Genomic DNA, 18,559 nt, shown 5'->3' on the forward strand with positions numbered 1-18,559 from the left:
CCGGGCCTTCGAGCTTTCACCAGTCATTCTTGTTCTGCTGGTGGGTGCGTAGCGGTGCTGTCTTTGGCTGTAGTGGGTTTTTGATGGAGTCCCTTTTATTAGTCCATGGGTTTTTGCTTCCTCATCGAGCTCCTTGACTTGCTTCGATAGGTAGCCTCCAAATAATAGCATTGGTGGTTTTGTGGTCCCAGGTTTGCACAGTCCCGCGAATTTTGGGTTTAGTGTGGGTTGAATGGCACTCTTCCTGATGTTGTTTATCTCATGTTGAGTGTTGCAGAGTAGTGCCAGTGCATCTTGTTGGTCCTGGGACATGTCCTTGTCATCCACTGTGCGGGCAAATGCTGTTATCCCTGCTGTTAGGAGTTTCAATACTTTTTGTAATTTGACGTCCATACTTCTGACTCCTATTCCAATGTGTTTCCATATACAGTTGTTTACTATTGAACATTCAGGGATATGCAGTTGCCCGGTGCCAGGTGTCTTGATGTGGTGTCCAGTACAGCCTGTTCTTGTAACTGGTTTAGAGACATATAGTCTATACTGGCAGCTAGCTTTGGCTCCAAATTTTGACCAGTCTGGTCTGGCTGTATGAAATTGGACACCATGTCCAGTAGGTTCTTTCGTTCCTGTACCCCTTGCACACTTGTCTTTCCTTCTGCGGACCCCTCTTCCAGGTCAGCCCAGAACTGACCCGCAGTGCTCCCCTCTGATGAGGAAGAAGCACTGTGCAGCCCTTCAAGAGGTACTGCTGTGGGTTTATCATAGGGCCCACTGTGACCCGACTCCATCTCCCGGAGTCTGTCACGTTGGAGCAAATGCTCCACACACCGCTCCATCCGGCTCCAGCGCTCACGGTCGCTGGCCGCCCGCGGTTGTTCAAAGTCGGACTCCTCTGAGTCCACGACCTTGTTTGTTTTTTTGTCTAGCCTTACTGCCCGGCCGCGTGGATCTGGCCGGTGCGGAGGCGACATCGGGCACAGCTGATCCCACTATCGGTGATCCAAGTGCCGCTGGCTGCTGCTGGCTGCCCGCTGCTCCGCGGTCCTCCCTCACCAGCTTTGTCGCAGACCTTGTCTTCTTTGTTTTGTCCATGTTCCCACCTGTAGTTGGAAATGGAAACAAAAAAGACCGCAGAGTAAACTCTTACCTGCAAGTTGCGGCTTTTAAACTGCCGCTGCGGGGGAACGTCGTTCCACCGCGTCTGACGTTTCGCAATGCGTGTAGCGATATGACACGCATGTGTCCTGGCGGGCTTCTTCACGTAGTCACTCACGTGACTCCGAAGTAAAACAGAAGTGCCCTGGAGAATGTTGCTGAACAGAGAGATCTGGGAGTTCAGGAGCATGGTTTCCTGACAGTGGCGATTCAGATGGACAGTGGTGAAGAAGGAGTTTGGCACAAGTCGTTGTGGGAAAGGTATTGCATACCAAAGTTGGGATGCAATGAATAAACTGCACAAATTATTGATGAGACCGCAGTTGGAGTACTATGTGTGGTTCTGGTCGTCCAGAATGGAAGGATGCCATTAAGTTGGAAAGGATGCAAATGAGATTCAACACAATGTTACCTGAACTTGCGGGCTTGAGTTACAGGGAGAGGTTGGATAGGCTAGGACTTTCTTTGTAGTGCAGGACACTGAGAGCTAACCTTATGGAGATGTACAAGATGATGACAGGTATGGATAAAGGGCTTTTCACTGAAAGACCTGTCACACTTTCACGACCTAATTCACGACCTCTGCCGAGTTTGCCCTTGACATACTCGCAGCATGGTCGTCATGAGGTCGTAGGAGGTTGTAGGTAGGTCGTAGGTAGGTCGTGATGCTTGTCGTAGGTACTCGTGGCATCAAGTAGGTCGGGGCGATTTTCTAACCTGATGAAAAATGTCCACGAGTAAAAAAGGTTGTGAATTAGGTCGTGAAAGTGGGGCAGGCTCTTAAAATGAACATTCACAATCTTTTTTCCAGCATACAGAATTCAAAAATTAGTGTGCATAGAATTAAGTTGAAAGGAGAGAGATTAAAGAGGAACCTCTTTGCCGATGACAATGCACTACTAGCAGAGTCGAGACACACCCTTCAAGAGTTGGCAACCTCTCTGGATGAGAATGCATCAATGGTTGGATTAAAGATCAGCTGCCAGAAAACTAAGACTATGCAGACTGGAGACCAGCAGACAACTGATAATCAATGAGGAACATTTGGAAAACTCCACAAGATTCACCTATCTTAGCAGCATGTTCACAGTAGATGATGTAGAGGTCGACATCAACTCCCAAATTGGTAAAGCTGCATCAGTCTTCAGAAGAATGCAGCCAATATGGTCTAGTGGCGGGATATCCAAGATGTTAAAATCAAGCTCTTCCAGTCCGTAGTCCTCCCTACAGCCCCTTATGCCAGTGAGACATGGAAAATCAATATGAAGATGAAAAAGAAATTGGATACATTCCAACAACGCTGCTTGAGGAAGATCCTGAAGACTAGCTACAGAGACCACATCACAAACGAGGAGATCTACCGGGAAACTGCAACAAAGCTTCTCAGCCAGGACATAGAGGTACGCAGGATGAAATTTGCAGGACGTACTCAGAATGTCACCAGAATGTGCACCTAAGATAGCAATGACATGGAAACCTGACGGAAGAAGGAAAAGAGGCCGACCAAAACTCACATGGAGGCGAACATTCCAGAAGGATTTGGAAGCCCGGCACGCTAACCTATCGAGGGTGAAAGACGTCGCACATGACCGAACAGAATGGCGAAAGCTTGCTGCCCAATGCACTCAACAGTGTGGGAGGAACTAAGTCTAAATAAGTCAGGAACAAGTTATTCACTCAAAGCGCGACTGCTCAGTTGTTGGTAGGATGGTTCAGTTGCTTGTGAGGTGTCTATAGGTGTGGTGTCTATAGGTGTGGTGTCTATAGACCGTCAAGGGGGACGACCTCCCCTCCCGCTCCCCCCCCACCCCCCCCCCCCCCCCTCTCCACCCCTCCTCATCCCCCCTCCCTCCTCATCCCCCCTCCCTCCTCATCCCCCCTCCCTCCTCATCCCCCCTCCCTCCTCATCCCCCCTCTCCCTGCCCCCCTCTCCCTGCCCCCCTCTCCCTGCCCCCCTCTCCCTGCCCCCCTCTCCCTGCCCCCCTCTCCCTGCCCCCTCTCCCTGCCCCCTCTCCCTGCCCCCCTCTCCCTGCCCCCCTCTCCCTGCCCCCCTCTCCCTGCCCCCCTCTCTCTGCCCCCCTCTCCCTGCCCCCCTCTCCCTGCCCCCTCTCTCTGCCCCCCTCTCTCTGCCCCCCTCTCCCTGCCCCGCTCTCCCTGCCCCCCTCTCCCTGCCCCCCTCTCCCTGCCCCCCTCTCCCTCCCTCTCTCTCTTTCTGTCCCTGGCAGGGGGTAGAGAGGGGGGTGCGAGGGGGTAGAGGCAGCACCTACCCAGGCCATAGAGCAGCAGACACCCCAGCAGGCACCGGGCCTGAGCTAGGCTGCAGCCGGCATGGACCCGAACGAGGCAGGGAGTGATCTGAGAATGGTCAAAAGTGGAGGGCCAGCCGATCATGGCTTCCGCGAGGGGAAGCCCACCCACCCGCGTGACAGACGATCGGGCGGGGGAGGCGTAGAGGAGGTCGTCCCCCTTGATGGCCAGGTGTGATCGGGATCACCAGCGAGGAAAAGGCGTCACGATTCCCTGAGTCCCTGCGATCGACGGAGGAATCGCAGGTCTCCATAGACGGCCTCTCCCAGACGGAGTAATGGCCACCATGATCAAATTCCCATTGCGCTTTCCCGCATCCTCACACACGCAGTGATAAAGGCCGCCGCTGCATTGTTCTAGAACTTCAAGGAGTCCAGCGGAGCGCGCAGCACGACCTGAGCAGCCGTTTAAAAACCCTAAGTGACAAATTTAAAGAAGTGAAAGTTAATAAGCCAAGAAGTACAGAAGACAGAACAGGGGTGACGTCACTCGCAGCGCGAGCAGAGGCAGGCAGATCCATTGTGACAGCGCGAGCAGAGGCAGGCAGGCAGAGCCATTGTGACGTCATCAGCGAGACCATCTCATTTATTTACCAAGTTATTTGAAATTTTTGAATATTTTCATAAATAACTCAGGAAATAATGCATCAAATTTTCAAATGAGGTGATTTTTGAAATCATGGCATAAATCTCTATTGGAATATGTAAAAATGTCACCGTCAGCGCGTCGTGTTTTCGAGGAAATGTGAAACACACACACACACACACACACACACACACACACACACACACACACGCACACACACACACACACACACACACACACACACACAAATTAGGCCATTCGGCTGATCTATCTCCCCCTCCTAACCCCATTCTCCTGCCTTCTCCCCATAGCCTCCGAATGGGGAGGATGTTTCCACTAGTGGGAGAGTCTAGGACCAGAGGTCATAGTCTCAGAATAAAAGGACGTTCCTTTCGGAAGGATATGAGGAGGAATTCTTTTAGTTAGAGAGTGGTGAATGTGGGGAATTCATGTCACAGACAGCTGTGGAGGCCAAGTCAATTAATATTTTTCGGGCAGAGATAGCTAGATTATTGATAAGTACAGGTTTCGGAGGCTATGGGGAGAAGGCAGGAGAATGGGATTAGGAGGGAGAGATAGATTAGCCGAATGGCCTAATTGTGCTTCTATCACATGAACGTGAACTAACTGGCTGATTCCGGGCTAAACCGAGAAATTTCTGTCATTCCCTGAGGCAAAAATGCAAAACATTTAGAAATCACGACTGTTCATATTGCACCACATGCTCAACAGTCTGTAATACGGTTCTTGCAACTGCAGGACTTTTGGTCAAATTAACTAAATAGTTTTAATAATAGTTTTACCAGTCCACAGCAATTTGTGTGCTGTTTCAAGAAATATATCTGACATTTACTTTAATCTTGGCTTTCAGTTTAGTTTAGAGAAACAGCGTGGAAACCAACCCTTCAGCTCACTGAGTCCACACCAACCAGCAATCCACGTACACTAGCCCTATCCTACACACATTAGGGGCAATGTATATCAAGCCAATTAACCTACAAAAATGTATGTCTTTGGAGTGCTGGAGGAAACCGGAGATCCTAGACAAAACCCTCCCAGGTCACTGGGAGAACATAAAAACTCATACAGGCAAGTACCTGTAGTCAGGATCAAACTCGGATATCTGGCGCTGTAAGGCAGCAACTCTACCGCTGCGCCACCATGCTGCCTCATGTTTTTATGTTTGCCATGTTTATCCTTTAGGACTTTGGTCAATGTCTAACAGAAAGACTTGGTCTCATTTGGTGTCTCTCATATCCCAAAGCCCTCACGGCCAATGAGGGACTTTTTTTTAAAGGAAATACAGAATATGCCATCCAACCTCTACACGTGTATGGTGGAGAGCATATAATTGGTTGCATCATGGCTTGGTTCAGTCGAAGAACGAAGGAGGCTGCAGAAAGTGGTGGTTGAAAACTTCCGGTTGGCGCCACGATGTGAGTGGAATCGCGCCATTACAGCTCCGAAAAAAACTGGATTTAAAACGGGGGTAAAAGGGTCAAACAAACGCACTTACCACAGGAGATCGATTGTGAACGGCTCCGGCAGCGTTTAAAAGGTGCGTGACGTCATCAGGCGCGCGATTTAAGAAGAAATTATGACCCAGCGCTCCCCCACCCCCACCGCTGGAAAAAAAGCTACGAGAAAAGAAACTGGCCTCAGCTCGGGTGCAACTGCTGCTTCTCAAGAAGATATCTCACAGAGGAAAGCTGAAATGGAGGAACTTAAGACTACCATTCTAGGTGAGATAAAGAAGCAGAGGAAGGAGTATATGGAGGAGATAAAGAAGCAGAGGAAGGAGTATATGGAGGAGATAAAAAGTTTAAAAGCGGATATGCTGGTGTCTCACGAGAAAAATAAAGAAGATAAAGAAGACTTAATAAAACAAGTTATAACGACGGTAAAAAGTATGATGGATGAGTGGAAGGAAAAGGCTAATGCCGAGTTACAAACTCAAATTGAGGATGTAAAGGAAATAGCTGCTGGGATGGAAAGAAAGCTGGATGACAAGATAGATCCTACTATAATTTCGCTAGACCAACAAGGCGAAGCAATTAAAGAGCTAACTAAAATTGCTGAAGTGAATACTAAGGAGACCGAAAAACTCCGTGCCGAGAACAAACGCCTCTTAGAATTATTACATAAAACAAACGAGAAATGTATTGATCTGGAGGGACGCCAACGCCGTAAAAATTTGCGTATAGTTGGTCTGAGCGAAGGTCGTGAGGGGAGTCAAGATCCTCGAAAATTTGTTGCTAAACTTTTAATGGATATTTTGAATTTGGATCATGAACCCCTGTTGAGCCGTGCACATAGGGCTCTAAGACGGGCCCCTGGGATAGGTTCATCGCCCAGACAAATGATTGTAAAAGTGGCCTTTGATCATGTCTTCGAAGACATGATGAAGATTATAATAAAAAAGAGAAACCTGAAATACGAGGGAGACAACATCAGTATTTTTAGAGACTTCCCAGCAGAAGTGGCCAAGAAAAGAGCACTATTTAAAGAAACAAAAGGTATCCTGAGGAATGTACAGAATACTAAGAATCTGAGATATGGCTTGATGTACCCAGCAATACTGAGAGTAACTTATGATGACAAGGAATATCGTTTCGTTAAGCATACTGAAGCATTGAAATTCGCCCGAGGCATACAGCAGAAGCCAGAAGATGAAGAGAGAGAAGATGCGGAGGAAGAACCCGAGGGAGAAGGAGAGGACTGAACTTTTATCATCGACCTGTGGTTATGAAATACTCACTTAGAAGGAAGTGGAATAATGGGCATTTAGTAGTAGTTCTGTATTAATTATTAGAAAATATTTAATTATTCCATGATAATAGTATTACATATTATAGTATTAAATACAATTGATATTAGTAATTAGCAAATAGTAATATGAATAATAGAAATAATTACTAAGTACTAAGTATATAAAGTTAGTACCCCACCCCAATATATATAGCATTTGAGATAGGAGCTGGTATAATCAACATCTTTTTTTTATTAAAAAAACGGAAGTCTTTAGATTAATGGCCACGTTAGTGTGGCTTTCACTTTCACATACTACACACTATACAAGTGTAGTTTCTTTTTTTTCTGAGCACCCTATTAACACCCTTTACTTTTTTTTTATTATTGATATTTCTTATTGTTTTTGTTTTTTATTGATATTATATTATATATTATTTGAATGTAGATGTGAAGGATATTGTGTATTTAGTTTAAGAAGACATAGATGTGGATTAAGGTGGAAAGAAATTCTCATTGGATTGATGTCCGGGTGCAACGGGGAGCTGGGTGAGTCAAGAAGGCTACTCCAAAATAAGCCGCCCTAATAGTAAAATGCATGATATAAAGGTGAAGACTGGGGGTGATGGAGTAACCTTCTGCAGTTGGAATGTAAAAGGAATTAATGAACCAATTAAAAGGGGAAAGGTGTTAGCTCAGTTGAACAGATTGAAGACAGATGTCATTTTCCTTCAAGAGACTCATCTTAAAAAAGATGCTCAACATAGATTAACAGCTAAATGGATTTCTAAGGTGTATCATTCTACATTTATTCATAAATCTAGAGGAGTTGCAATAATTATTCGCAAAGGTATACCTTTCATACAAAGTTCTATTATAGAGGATAAAGAAGGCAGATATGTAATAATTACAGGGGAATTATATTCAAAAAAGGTAATTTTAATGAATATATATGCCCCTAATTTTGATAATCCATTATTTTTTAAGAAAATATTTAATAATATTCCTATATCCACTCAACACAATTTAATAATTGGAGGTGATTTAAATTGTACTTTAGATAATTATCTAGATAGATCATCCGCAAAAAGGAAAGCTGCCTCGAAATCAAGTAAATTCATAAATGCTTTTATCAATACATCTAATATTAAAGACATCTGGAGGTTAGATAATCCATCCGGACGAGAATATTCTTTTTTCTCGCCCGTACATGGAACCTATTCGAGGATAGATTATTTTTTAATAGATTCTAAATTACTTCCTTTTACGTATGATGCAAAATATCATAATATTATCATCTCGGATCATGCGCCATTAACATTTAAGATAAAATTAAAAGATATATCTAATAAAACTACTACCTGGAGATTTAACCCTCAGATATTAAAGGACAATGACTGTTGTAAATATGTGATGGATCAGATTAAATTATTTTTTGAAACTAATGATAATCCTGAAACTTCTCCATCACTATTTTGGGACACATTTAAGGCATTCATGCGTGGCGCAATAATATCCGCACAAGCACATCTCAATAAAGAAAATCGAAAAATAGAACAAAATTTAGAAAATGAGATAAAACGTCTAGATAATGAAAATATAAAACAGCCTTCCAAAGAGTTAAGTAATAAAATTGCATCAGTAAAATATAGATTAAATAAAATATATTCTAATCAAGTGATTAAACTTTTTCAACAAACTAAGCAAGTGTATTTTGAATTTGGAGATAAGCCACAAAAATTATTAGCACGACAGCTTAGAAAATTAGAAGATGAGAAGATGATACACGGAATTAGATCTGAGTATGGAAATATATTAATTACTCCAAAAGATATTAATGATAGATTTTTACAATATTATAAAAATCTTTATTCGTCAAAACTAACAGGACAAACAGATAGTATGGAAATATTTTTACAAGAATGTCAAATCAATAGCTTAGATCAGGAAGGTAGAGAATTGTTAAATGCTGAAATAACAGTAAAAGATATTATAGAATCAATTAGTTCGCTAAAGAACGGAAAAGCAGCGGGCCCAGATGGCCTGAGTGCAGAATTTTATAAAAAATTTCAAGATCTGATTTCCCCAAGATTACAAATAATGTATAGATATGCATATGACCAAGGAAAATTACCAGAATCTTTAAATGAATCCACAATTACACTCATCCCTAAAGTAGATAAGGATTTGGAAGATCCTGGATCATATAGAGCGATTGCCCTTTTAAATACAGACCAAAAAATATTAACTAAGGTCTTATCTAGGAGATTAAGTTTAGTGATCTCTAAATTAATACATTATGATCAAACAGGTTTTATCCCAAAACGTTACTCATCCCATAATCTCAGACGTTTGTTTAATATTATATATTCAAAAAGAATACGAGATACGGAACTAGCGGTTATATCACTAGATGCAGAAAAAGCGTTTGATCAGGTGGAATGGATGTATTTATTTAATATAATGGAAAAGTTTCAATTGGGGGATAGATTTTGTAAATGGGTAAGAATTTTATACTCGAATCCTATGGCAAGAATTTTGACTAACCAAATTTTATCAGCCAAATTCAAACTCTCTAGGGGATGCAGACAGGGATGTCCGTTATCACCCTTATTGTTCGCATTGGTGATAGAACCATTGGCGGAAAAAATTAGATCTGAACCTGAAATATATGGCTATAATACTGATACAACAATTAATAAAATTTCTTTATATGCAGATGATGTTTTGATTTATATTACAAAACCGGAAATTAGTATTCCCAACCTGCTAAACATTATAACTAAGTTTGGTGCATTTTCTGGGTATAGGATTAATTGGGATAAAAGCGAGATTATGCCAATAACAGGAATAAATCTTAATACATTACAACAATACCCATTAAAAGTAGTTACAGACAAACTTAAATATTTAGGGATTAACGTAACTAAAACTCATAACTCATTAATAAAATCCAACTATCCTCAACTATTAGATAAACTTAGAAAAAATATTTTATATTGGAAAACACTGCCTATATCCATGATTGGTAGAATAAGTGCCATAAAGATGGTATTTCTACCGCAGTTGTTATATTTGTTTCAGGCTATTCCTTTTTTTCTTCCGAAAACTTTTTTTAAAAAAATTGATAATATTGTCAATAGCTTTATTTGGGATTATAAAAATCACAGAATAAATAAAAAACATCTATGCAAAGCTAAGATAAATGGAGGATTAGCACTTCCAAACTTTTTATATTATTTTTGGGCTGTTCAGATTAAGAATATGAATTTCTGGTGGGTAAATATGGATCATGAACCGACATGGTTAAATATAGAAAAGGAGGACTGTCTACCTTTCAATGTAGGTTCGATAATTTTTGCACCAACGGAAGTACAAAAAAAATATTATAAAGACAACCTAATAATATATAATAATAGACGTATTTGGAAACAAATAGTTAAGACTCTACACTTGGATAATCTCTCATTTAGATTACCAATTATGAATAATCCATCGTTTAAACCTGCTATATTAGATGGGGGGTTTAAACAATGGGATGATTTAGGAATTACAAGGATAGAACACCTGTATAGAAAAGGAAAATTTCTTTTATTCCAGGAGTTACAAGATATTTATGGATTGTCTCCACAACATTTATTTAGGTATTTACAAATTAGAGATTATATTAAATCCAATACACAAGATTATAAAAATAAAGAAGCAGGATTGTTAGATGAACTGTTTAATTTATATCCAAATACAGAAAAATTAATAGCTTATATATATAACATCATTTTGGATAAGGAGAATCCAATAACGGAAGTATATCGTCAAGCATGGGAAAATGAAATGGGATTGGCTATAACAAAAGAAAACTGGGAAGAAAGTCTACAACGAATACACCGGTGTTCATTAAACGCCAGACATATACTGATACAATTTAAAGTATTATATAGGTTACATTATTCGAAAACTAAATTAAATAGTATTTTTCCGAATCTCTCCGCTATTTGTGATAAGTGCAAGAAAGCAGAGGCAAATTTAATACATAGTTTCGTTACATGTCCTAAATTGAATTATTATTGGACAGAAATCTTTAAAGTTATTTCTGAAGTTATCAAAGTTAAATTGGACCCTAACCCAAAGCTAATAATATTTGGAATTCCGGATTTACATCTATCACTTACAGTAAATCAAAGAAATTTCTTTGATTACTGTTTAATAATTGGAAAAAAAATCATATTGAAATTTTGGAAGGGAACATTATCCCCCACAACCAAAATGTGGGCAACAGAGATGATGGAGACGTTACATCTGGAAAGAATTAGATTTGTCCTATTGGACAAGTATAATTCTTTTGAACAGATATGGTCTCCATATATACAGTATTTAGAGAAGTAGCTGTTCTTGGCAACACAGCTCGACGTGCACCCTGCGGGATTTGGTGAGAATAATTCATTTTTATATTGGAATTACATATATGTCTTTATTGATACTATCACTTGTAGTAGTGTTATTAATAATACATATTGTGGTTACTAAAAAATTTTTTTTTTTTTTTTTTTTTTTTTTTTTTTTTTTTTTTTTCGTTTCTCTTTTCTTTCTTATATATAATCAAATTATTATTTAATCACTCTCTTAATGATTTATAACTGTTCTTTTCTTTCTCTATCATTATTTCTAAAAAAATAGTAGATAAGTATTACTAGTGTTTTACTTAATGCAAATTGAATTAATTTGATATAAAGTTGTTTGAAGCATTGTAATTGATTACCTTTAATAAAAAAATATATTAAAATAAAAGAAAGTGGTGGACATCGCACAGTTCATCACGGGTATTGACTTCCTATCATCAAAGAGATCTACTGGAAGCACTGTCTCAAGGTGGCATCTAATATCATCAAAAAGTCACACCACCCTGCAGTGCTACCTACTATGACTTCTGGCTCCAAAGTCAACGATGATGTCTTTGCATCTTTAATACTAGGTTCAAATCTGGGTCAAGATATGAATGCCTGGCATAGTTAGGAAGTTGCTGGAATTCTCCATACATTCTATTAATTATGTAGCCGTGTTTTTTTTGCCATTTGGGAGCATATCTCTGAGATTCAGTACTTAGCTGTCCACTGCTATTCTGATCAACAGCAGTATTATTTACTTGCATTGAAAAAATATATATTCTGGTTGAATAAGTTATTATTCTGGTTGAAAGTTTTGCTTTTGTTTCAGACATTCATGTGAACTTGCTACAAAGCTAAGTTGCTGAGCCAATGTTAAAATTAACCCTTTCCTGTTTACAGATCCCATGTTTGTGTGGTAGTGCTCCTTGTCTGGTGTGCTCATGTTGTCCAACTGGGAGAGCTTCAATTGTAACACGATTGGTGTATACAACTATTTTATTAATTGGTACATCTCTGGCCGGCATTATGCTTGTACCTGGAGTGGAAGATCAATTAAGAAAGGTATGGTGCAGAATCAAACTTGTACAAGTATGTTAATTATCTGAAAATGTTAGATGATGAATGAAAATATCTCCTGCTGATGTGGTAAAAAGTGAATGGACTTCCAATAAGTGGTTAGCAAATTGCTCAACTCCCCAGTTGTGAATTTTAAGTAGGTTGTTAAAGGGAGCCCAAGATAAGCTACTGTCCAGGTCTTGTTTTGTCATCAAATATAGACACCTGCTCACCCTACAACAATTAGTCTTGATCCGAAATGTCACTGTTTGCACAACATCCTGGTGCATCTCCTTCGCACCTTCTCCAGTGCAATCACTGCTGGCCTGTAGTGTGGTAAGTAGTACTCAGGCTGTGAACTAACTAATATTTTATGTTGCTGTACCGTAACTTCTTTGCCATTATATTCTATGCCTAGCTAATGAAGGCAAGCATTTTGTATGCCTTCATAAACAGCGTATCTACCGTCAGCACTACTAACTTCAAAGGTCCTTGGACATACATGCTAGACTCTCCTATCATTCATTGAGCATTTCTAGCCTTCTTTATCCTCCCTGTACTTATTAGTCTTCACAAGATTCTTCACTTCTCCTTTATCAGGATTAAACTTCACATGTCATTTCTCTGCCCATCTCACCAACACATCAATATCATTCTACGTGCAAAAAATTACCCTCCCCACTATCAACAACAGCATTCTCGTTCACATTATTTACATACTTGCTGATCATACCTCCGCCATTCTTGTCCAGATTCTGAATGTATTTAACAAATGGCAAAAGTCCCAGCACGGATCCATGCAGTGCATAAGCAATCATGGGTTTCTAATTGCAAAATCCAGGTTTGATAATCACACCCTGTCTCCAAAGCCAAACACAATTTGCCAATTTGCACGAGATCCCACGAATCAGGTTCCCATGTGGGACTTAGTCAAAGGCATTATTGAAATCCATTTTGACTGCATCAACCACACTACCTTCATCAAGACTTGTAGCCATCACCTTGATAAAAATCAATGAACTTAGTCAGACAGTATCTTCCTTTAACATAGCCCTGCTGACTAATCCTATTAATCCCCACCTCTCCAAATGCAGATTAATCCCATACCTCAAATTGATTTTCCAATTGGGCAGCACAGTGGTGCAGCGGTAGAGTTGCTCCCAAACAGTGCTTGCAGCGCCAGACACCCAGGTTTGATCCCAACTACGGGTGCTCTCTGTATGGAGTTTTCTCCGAGATCTTCAGTGTCCTCCCACACTCCAAAGACGTGCAGGTTTGTAGGTTAATTGGCTTGATATAAGTGTAAATTGTCCCTTGCGTGTGTAGGATAGTGTTAATGTGCGGTGATCGCTGGTCGGTGCGGGCTCAGTGGGCTGAAGGGCCTATTTCCATGCTGTATCTCTAAACTAAACTAAGCGAAATGATTTCTCTACTATGAGTGCATGTAATCAGATCAATTATTTTCCTCTGAGTGCAGTGCAGAAGCTGTACCTTATGTCAAGTCAAGTCAAGTTTATTTGTCACATACACATACGATATGTGCAGTGAAATGAAAGTGGCAATGCTCGCGGACTTTTGTGCAAAAGACAAACAACCAAACAACCAAACAAACTATAAACACAATCATAACACACATATTCTTTTACATAATAAATAATGGAAGGAAAAACGTTCAGTAGAGTTAGTCCCTGGTGAGATAGGCGTTTACAGTCCGAATGGCCTCTGGGAAGAAACTCCTTCTCAACCTCTCCGTTCTCACCGCATGGCAACGGAGGCGTTTGCCTGACCATAGCAGCTGGAACAGTCCGTTGCAGGGGTGGAAGGGGTCTCTCATGATATTGTTGGCTCTGGAGTTGCACCTCCTGATGTATAGTTCCTGCAGGGGGGCAAGTGAAGTTCCCATAGTGCGTTCGGCCGAACGCACTACTCTCTGCAGAGCCTTCTTGTCCTTGGCAGAGCAATTCCCAAACCAGATGGTAATGTTCCCGGACAAGATGCTTTCCACCGTAGTGAAATGTAGTGAAGAAAATTAATCCTCTCTAAATTGTTTATTAAATGAATAACTGGTAGTTTGTGGATTATTTTCACATTGAATGATTCCACCAACTATCTTAAGGAAACCACTCCAGCAAATGTGCAGCTTTTTGCATCTATACCCACTGTTCTATATCCAGCAATGTCCTTGTATCTATACCCACTGTTTCATCTGTAACTGTCAGTATTTCCTTGCACAAGGGTGGCATGGTGGCGCAGGGGTAGAGTTGCTGCCTTACAGCGCCAAGGACCCAGGTGCGATCCTGACTTGAGGGGCTGTATATATGGAGTTTCTCTGTGTACTTCGTGGGTTTTTTCCGGGAGCTCCAGTTTCCTCCCATGCGCCAAAGATGTATAGGTTTGTAAGCTGATTGGCTTACGGGGATCACTGGTCGGCGTGGACTCGGTAGGCTGAAAGGCCTGTTTCTGCGCTGTAATCTCTAAACTAAAAACTAAGCTAAGCTAAAAAAGTGTGAGCTGTGTGGTATTTCTGTGTAGCCTTTACATCTTTGTGGATATCCAGGACTTGCTGACCATTCGATGCAGGTGTTTTACCAACTGCACTTTGACATTAGACTCTTCATTGAATTCAGAATGAGAGTCTGAGGTTACAGAGGTACTTCATCATTCACAGCACGCACTGCCATTTCAATGGCAAATTTGGAATGGTCTAGGGAGATATTTTACATTAATTACAATTAAAAGAATATTTACAGGGCATTAGAAGAGATGACATAACCACTAAGTCATAAAGATGTGGCAGAATTTGTAGATATTTTAAATATTTAATTGTATTTAAATATTTTCAGTTTCAGGTTTTTAATTTATGATTTTAACTGTTGTAAACATTTAACATTTAAAAGTTTGAATATTTCTGAATGCTCATTACATTAAGATGCAATTTTGATAGCTTTGACAGCAACTCGGGCGAGGGAGTGACTGAGCGGTAGTTTTATGACCAGGGTTTATTCTGACCCACTATCCCTCCCTCAATTAGTTGAAATTTGTGTTGAGATAGAGCCTGCCATTAGTGTGGTGGTGAAGGTAGGGCAGTGGTGGTGTGTTGATGGTCATTGCATAGCAGGATTTCAAATGAATTGGCTGGACCTTTAAGAAAATAATACATTGAAAGGAAATTTAACATTTACATTTAAACATTCATGCATCTACACCCACTGTTTCATCTGCAGCTGCCAGTAATTCCTTGCACAAGTGTGGCCATCTAGGCATGTGACTGAAAAAGGACCTCATGTGTTCCCTGGAAGAGGCATAGGCTCACATTTAAGACATTTGCCGTTCTCTTTGCAGATCCCTAGTCACATTAGTCTAATTAATTAACTGTCAAATGAATTAATTTTTGGAATTAGTACTGAAGGTCACATGCTGTTGTGGCTTTGCATTTCCTTTTATATAGATAGCCAACAAGTGTTTTGGCTCAACTACATTCAAGCAATGCAAGGAAATTGCTTTCTATGCATGCAGCTGTAAAGTACATGGAATAAATCTGTTATGCATATACTATGAGAACATATTAAAAGTTTTTTCTTTCTTTCACCACAAATAATGACACTGCAAAATCACCTTTCAGATTCCAGGATTCTGCGAGTTTGGTGATAATACCCAATTGCCTGAAGAGGATGATCCTGCAGTTTGCAGAGTGTTGGTTGGTTACAAGTCCGTGTATCGGACCTGCTTCGGAATGGCCACTTTCTTTTTGTTGTTAGCTCTGCTTATGATCAATGTGAGAAACAGCAAAGATCCCAGGGCCTTGGTGCACAATGGGTAAGTTTACCTTTGCAAGTTCCTTTTTGCAAGTTGCAAGATTGCATATTTGGATCAAGTTTTTTAATTAGATGGTATTAAAAGGAATCATATATCTATTAACAGTCTGTAACTATCCCCCACCCCTCTCTCCCCCCCTCTCCCCAAAAAAGAGAAACACAAAAACTACAAAAACAACGGATAAACCCAAAGAGACAAACAACACATCCCAGCCCACCTATACCCCTCACCCTTACTCCCCCCCCCCCCCTCTCTCCTCCCCCTCTCCCCCCCTCTCTCCCCCCCCTCTCCCCCCCCCTCTCTCCCCCCCCCCTCTCCCCCCCAATAATAATATTGATATAATATCAAGGAGGGATCGTTAGCGTGTGTGTGTGGGGGTGGTTAGTGCATGTGATGCCACATGCCACCCCCCCCCCCCCCCCCAGTCCCCCCACTGCACTTGGTCCAGTATATATTAAAAATCCTACTCTTGATAGTAACTGTGTTTGCACGTGGCATATTCTGGGAATTACATTTATAGATATGACTCATGGAAGTCAAAGTTGCTTGCAAAGGTATAGAATTCACCAAGAATCTATCAACGGTGATTCATTCTTTGCACTTATGAGTGCCAAGCAACTCCTAATATTAAAAGCAAATTAGTTTTGTTTAAAATTAATTATCATGTGAATTGACATATAAAATAACTCAAAGATTTATTTTATGTTTTTGAATGTCTGTTATGACACATGGTTAAAATCAGGACAGCATAAGAAGACATATAATAGACAATTAGAGACATTTATGACCAATAGTTTTTTAAACATTTTCTTTTCAGTTTCTGGCTATTCAAGTTTGGAGCACTTGTAATACTAATGGTTGGTGCATTTTATATCCCAGAAGGTTACTTCAGTCGAGGTAAGTGTAAAGTTGCATATCATGAATGAACTTTTTGAGGAATGTTTTAGTGTATGTACATTCATCTTTGAAATCATGCCGTGTGAAAATAATACTTTAGGAATTAATAATACAATGTGCCAACAAACCTCAGCGGATAAAATCATAACTCAATGTGATTTTATGGTATATATGGTAATAGAATCAAATAAATATTTGTGCTCCTTGGAGGCAAAATCTTCATGGAAAATGTGCCTTCATAAAAGCTTTTATAGTTGCATTGCATTAAACAGTGCTTTATATTTAATTTCAGTTTTTATCAACTTAATCATGTACGAGTAGCAGAAAATCAAATATATTATGGGGAACAATGCTACTGTGTCTCTAAACACTCACATTTGTCACAGACATACATTTAGTTCATCATTGGATTACATTTGTATCCCGCAACAACTTGTTGTCTATTGTTTTTATTAAGATACAGGCTTTTAGTTTACCAGAAAGTCATAAGGAGCTTCAAATCCATTTGTCCATTTTGGTGTTACGTATAACAGGTATGTTCAGAAACCAGTTTACTGCATCCCAGAGATCCTTAATGGCATTTCTAATCGAGCTACGCTACCAGCAGACAGCAACTCTAGGGAAATAATAAGTTTATAGAATTAGGAGTCCTATTTATACAGCATAACATTTTTATTTGCTATGTGACAAAATTTTATTAGAAATTTGAAAACTAAATGCAATCCGCTATTTTATTCACCAGTGTGACGCTTCTGAATTTTCACTTGGTAATGGTAATTTTGGTGATGGAGTCATATAGCATGGAAACAGTCCCTGCAGCCCAACTTGTCCATGCCAACCAAGCTGCCCCATCTATCTTAGATGCGTTAGGGTTAGGCCCCTTTTTGGCCCATATCCTAAATCATCCCTATCCATATACCTGTCGAAATCCCTTTTGAATGTTGCTGTAAATGGCTACTACAGTTGCTATTGCACCTGCATCTACTACTTTCTCCAGCAGCATGTTCCATATACCCACAACCCTCTGTGTGAAAAAGGTGTCCCTCAGATTCCTATTAAATCTTTCCCCTCTCACCTTAAACGTGCCCTCTAGTTCTGAATTCCCCAACTTTGGTAAAAAAAGACTCTGCAGTAAGCTTATCTATTCCCCTCATAGTTTTATATGCCATGTGACTTCAGGGATGATGCCAGGCTGGCAATGACTATACCCTGTCATCCTTTTATATCCATCGCCCTTTTATTCCCGGCCCCCTTTGTAAACGTCCTCTGCACCTCTTCCACCTTAGTGTCATCTTTCCCATAGTAGAGTGCCGACAACTGCACACGATATGCTAAGTGCAGCCCTACCAGGGTCTTATATAATTGCTATATATCTTCCCAAATTCCATAATCAATCCACATATCCAGCATGCCAAAAGCCTTCACTATCACCATATTTACCTGTTATGGCACTTTCGGGAAACTATATGCTTGGCCTCCTAAATCTCTCTGCTCTACAACATCCATCGTGATTCCCTTTGTTGTACCCATATGACGTCAGCCTTTGGATTCTTCGATGGAGGTACAACAGTTCTGCCATTGATCACGAAGTTGTTTACAATCATAATCGTAAT

General features: G+C 40.5%; 1 protein-coding gene across 1 annotated transcript in view; it reads left to right on the forward strand.

Annotated features, from left to right (window-relative positions):
* The window catches only part of LOC116972014 (serine incorporator 1-like), an 87,303-nt gene that overhangs the window by 19,075 nt on the left and 49,669 nt on the right, over window positions 1-18,559 (forward strand). Inside the window, exons 2-4 of the mRNA XM_033019253.1 lie at window positions 12,078-12,239; window positions 15,856-16,049; window positions 16,867-16,946. Of these exons, the coding sequence (XP_032875144.1) occupies window positions 12,078-12,239; window positions 15,856-16,049; window positions 16,867-16,946 (436 nt within the window). The remainder of the gene's footprint in view (window positions 1-12,077; window positions 12,240-15,855; window positions 16,050-16,866; window positions 16,947-18,559) is intronic.

This window comes from Amblyraja radiata, chromosome 4 (genome assembly GCF_010909765.2).
Source record: "Amblyraja radiata isolate CabotCenter1 chromosome 4, sAmbRad1.1.pri, whole genome shotgun sequence".
Classification (NCBI taxonomy): domain Eukaryota; kingdom Metazoa; phylum Chordata; class Chondrichthyes; order Rajiformes; family Rajidae; genus Amblyraja; species Amblyraja radiata.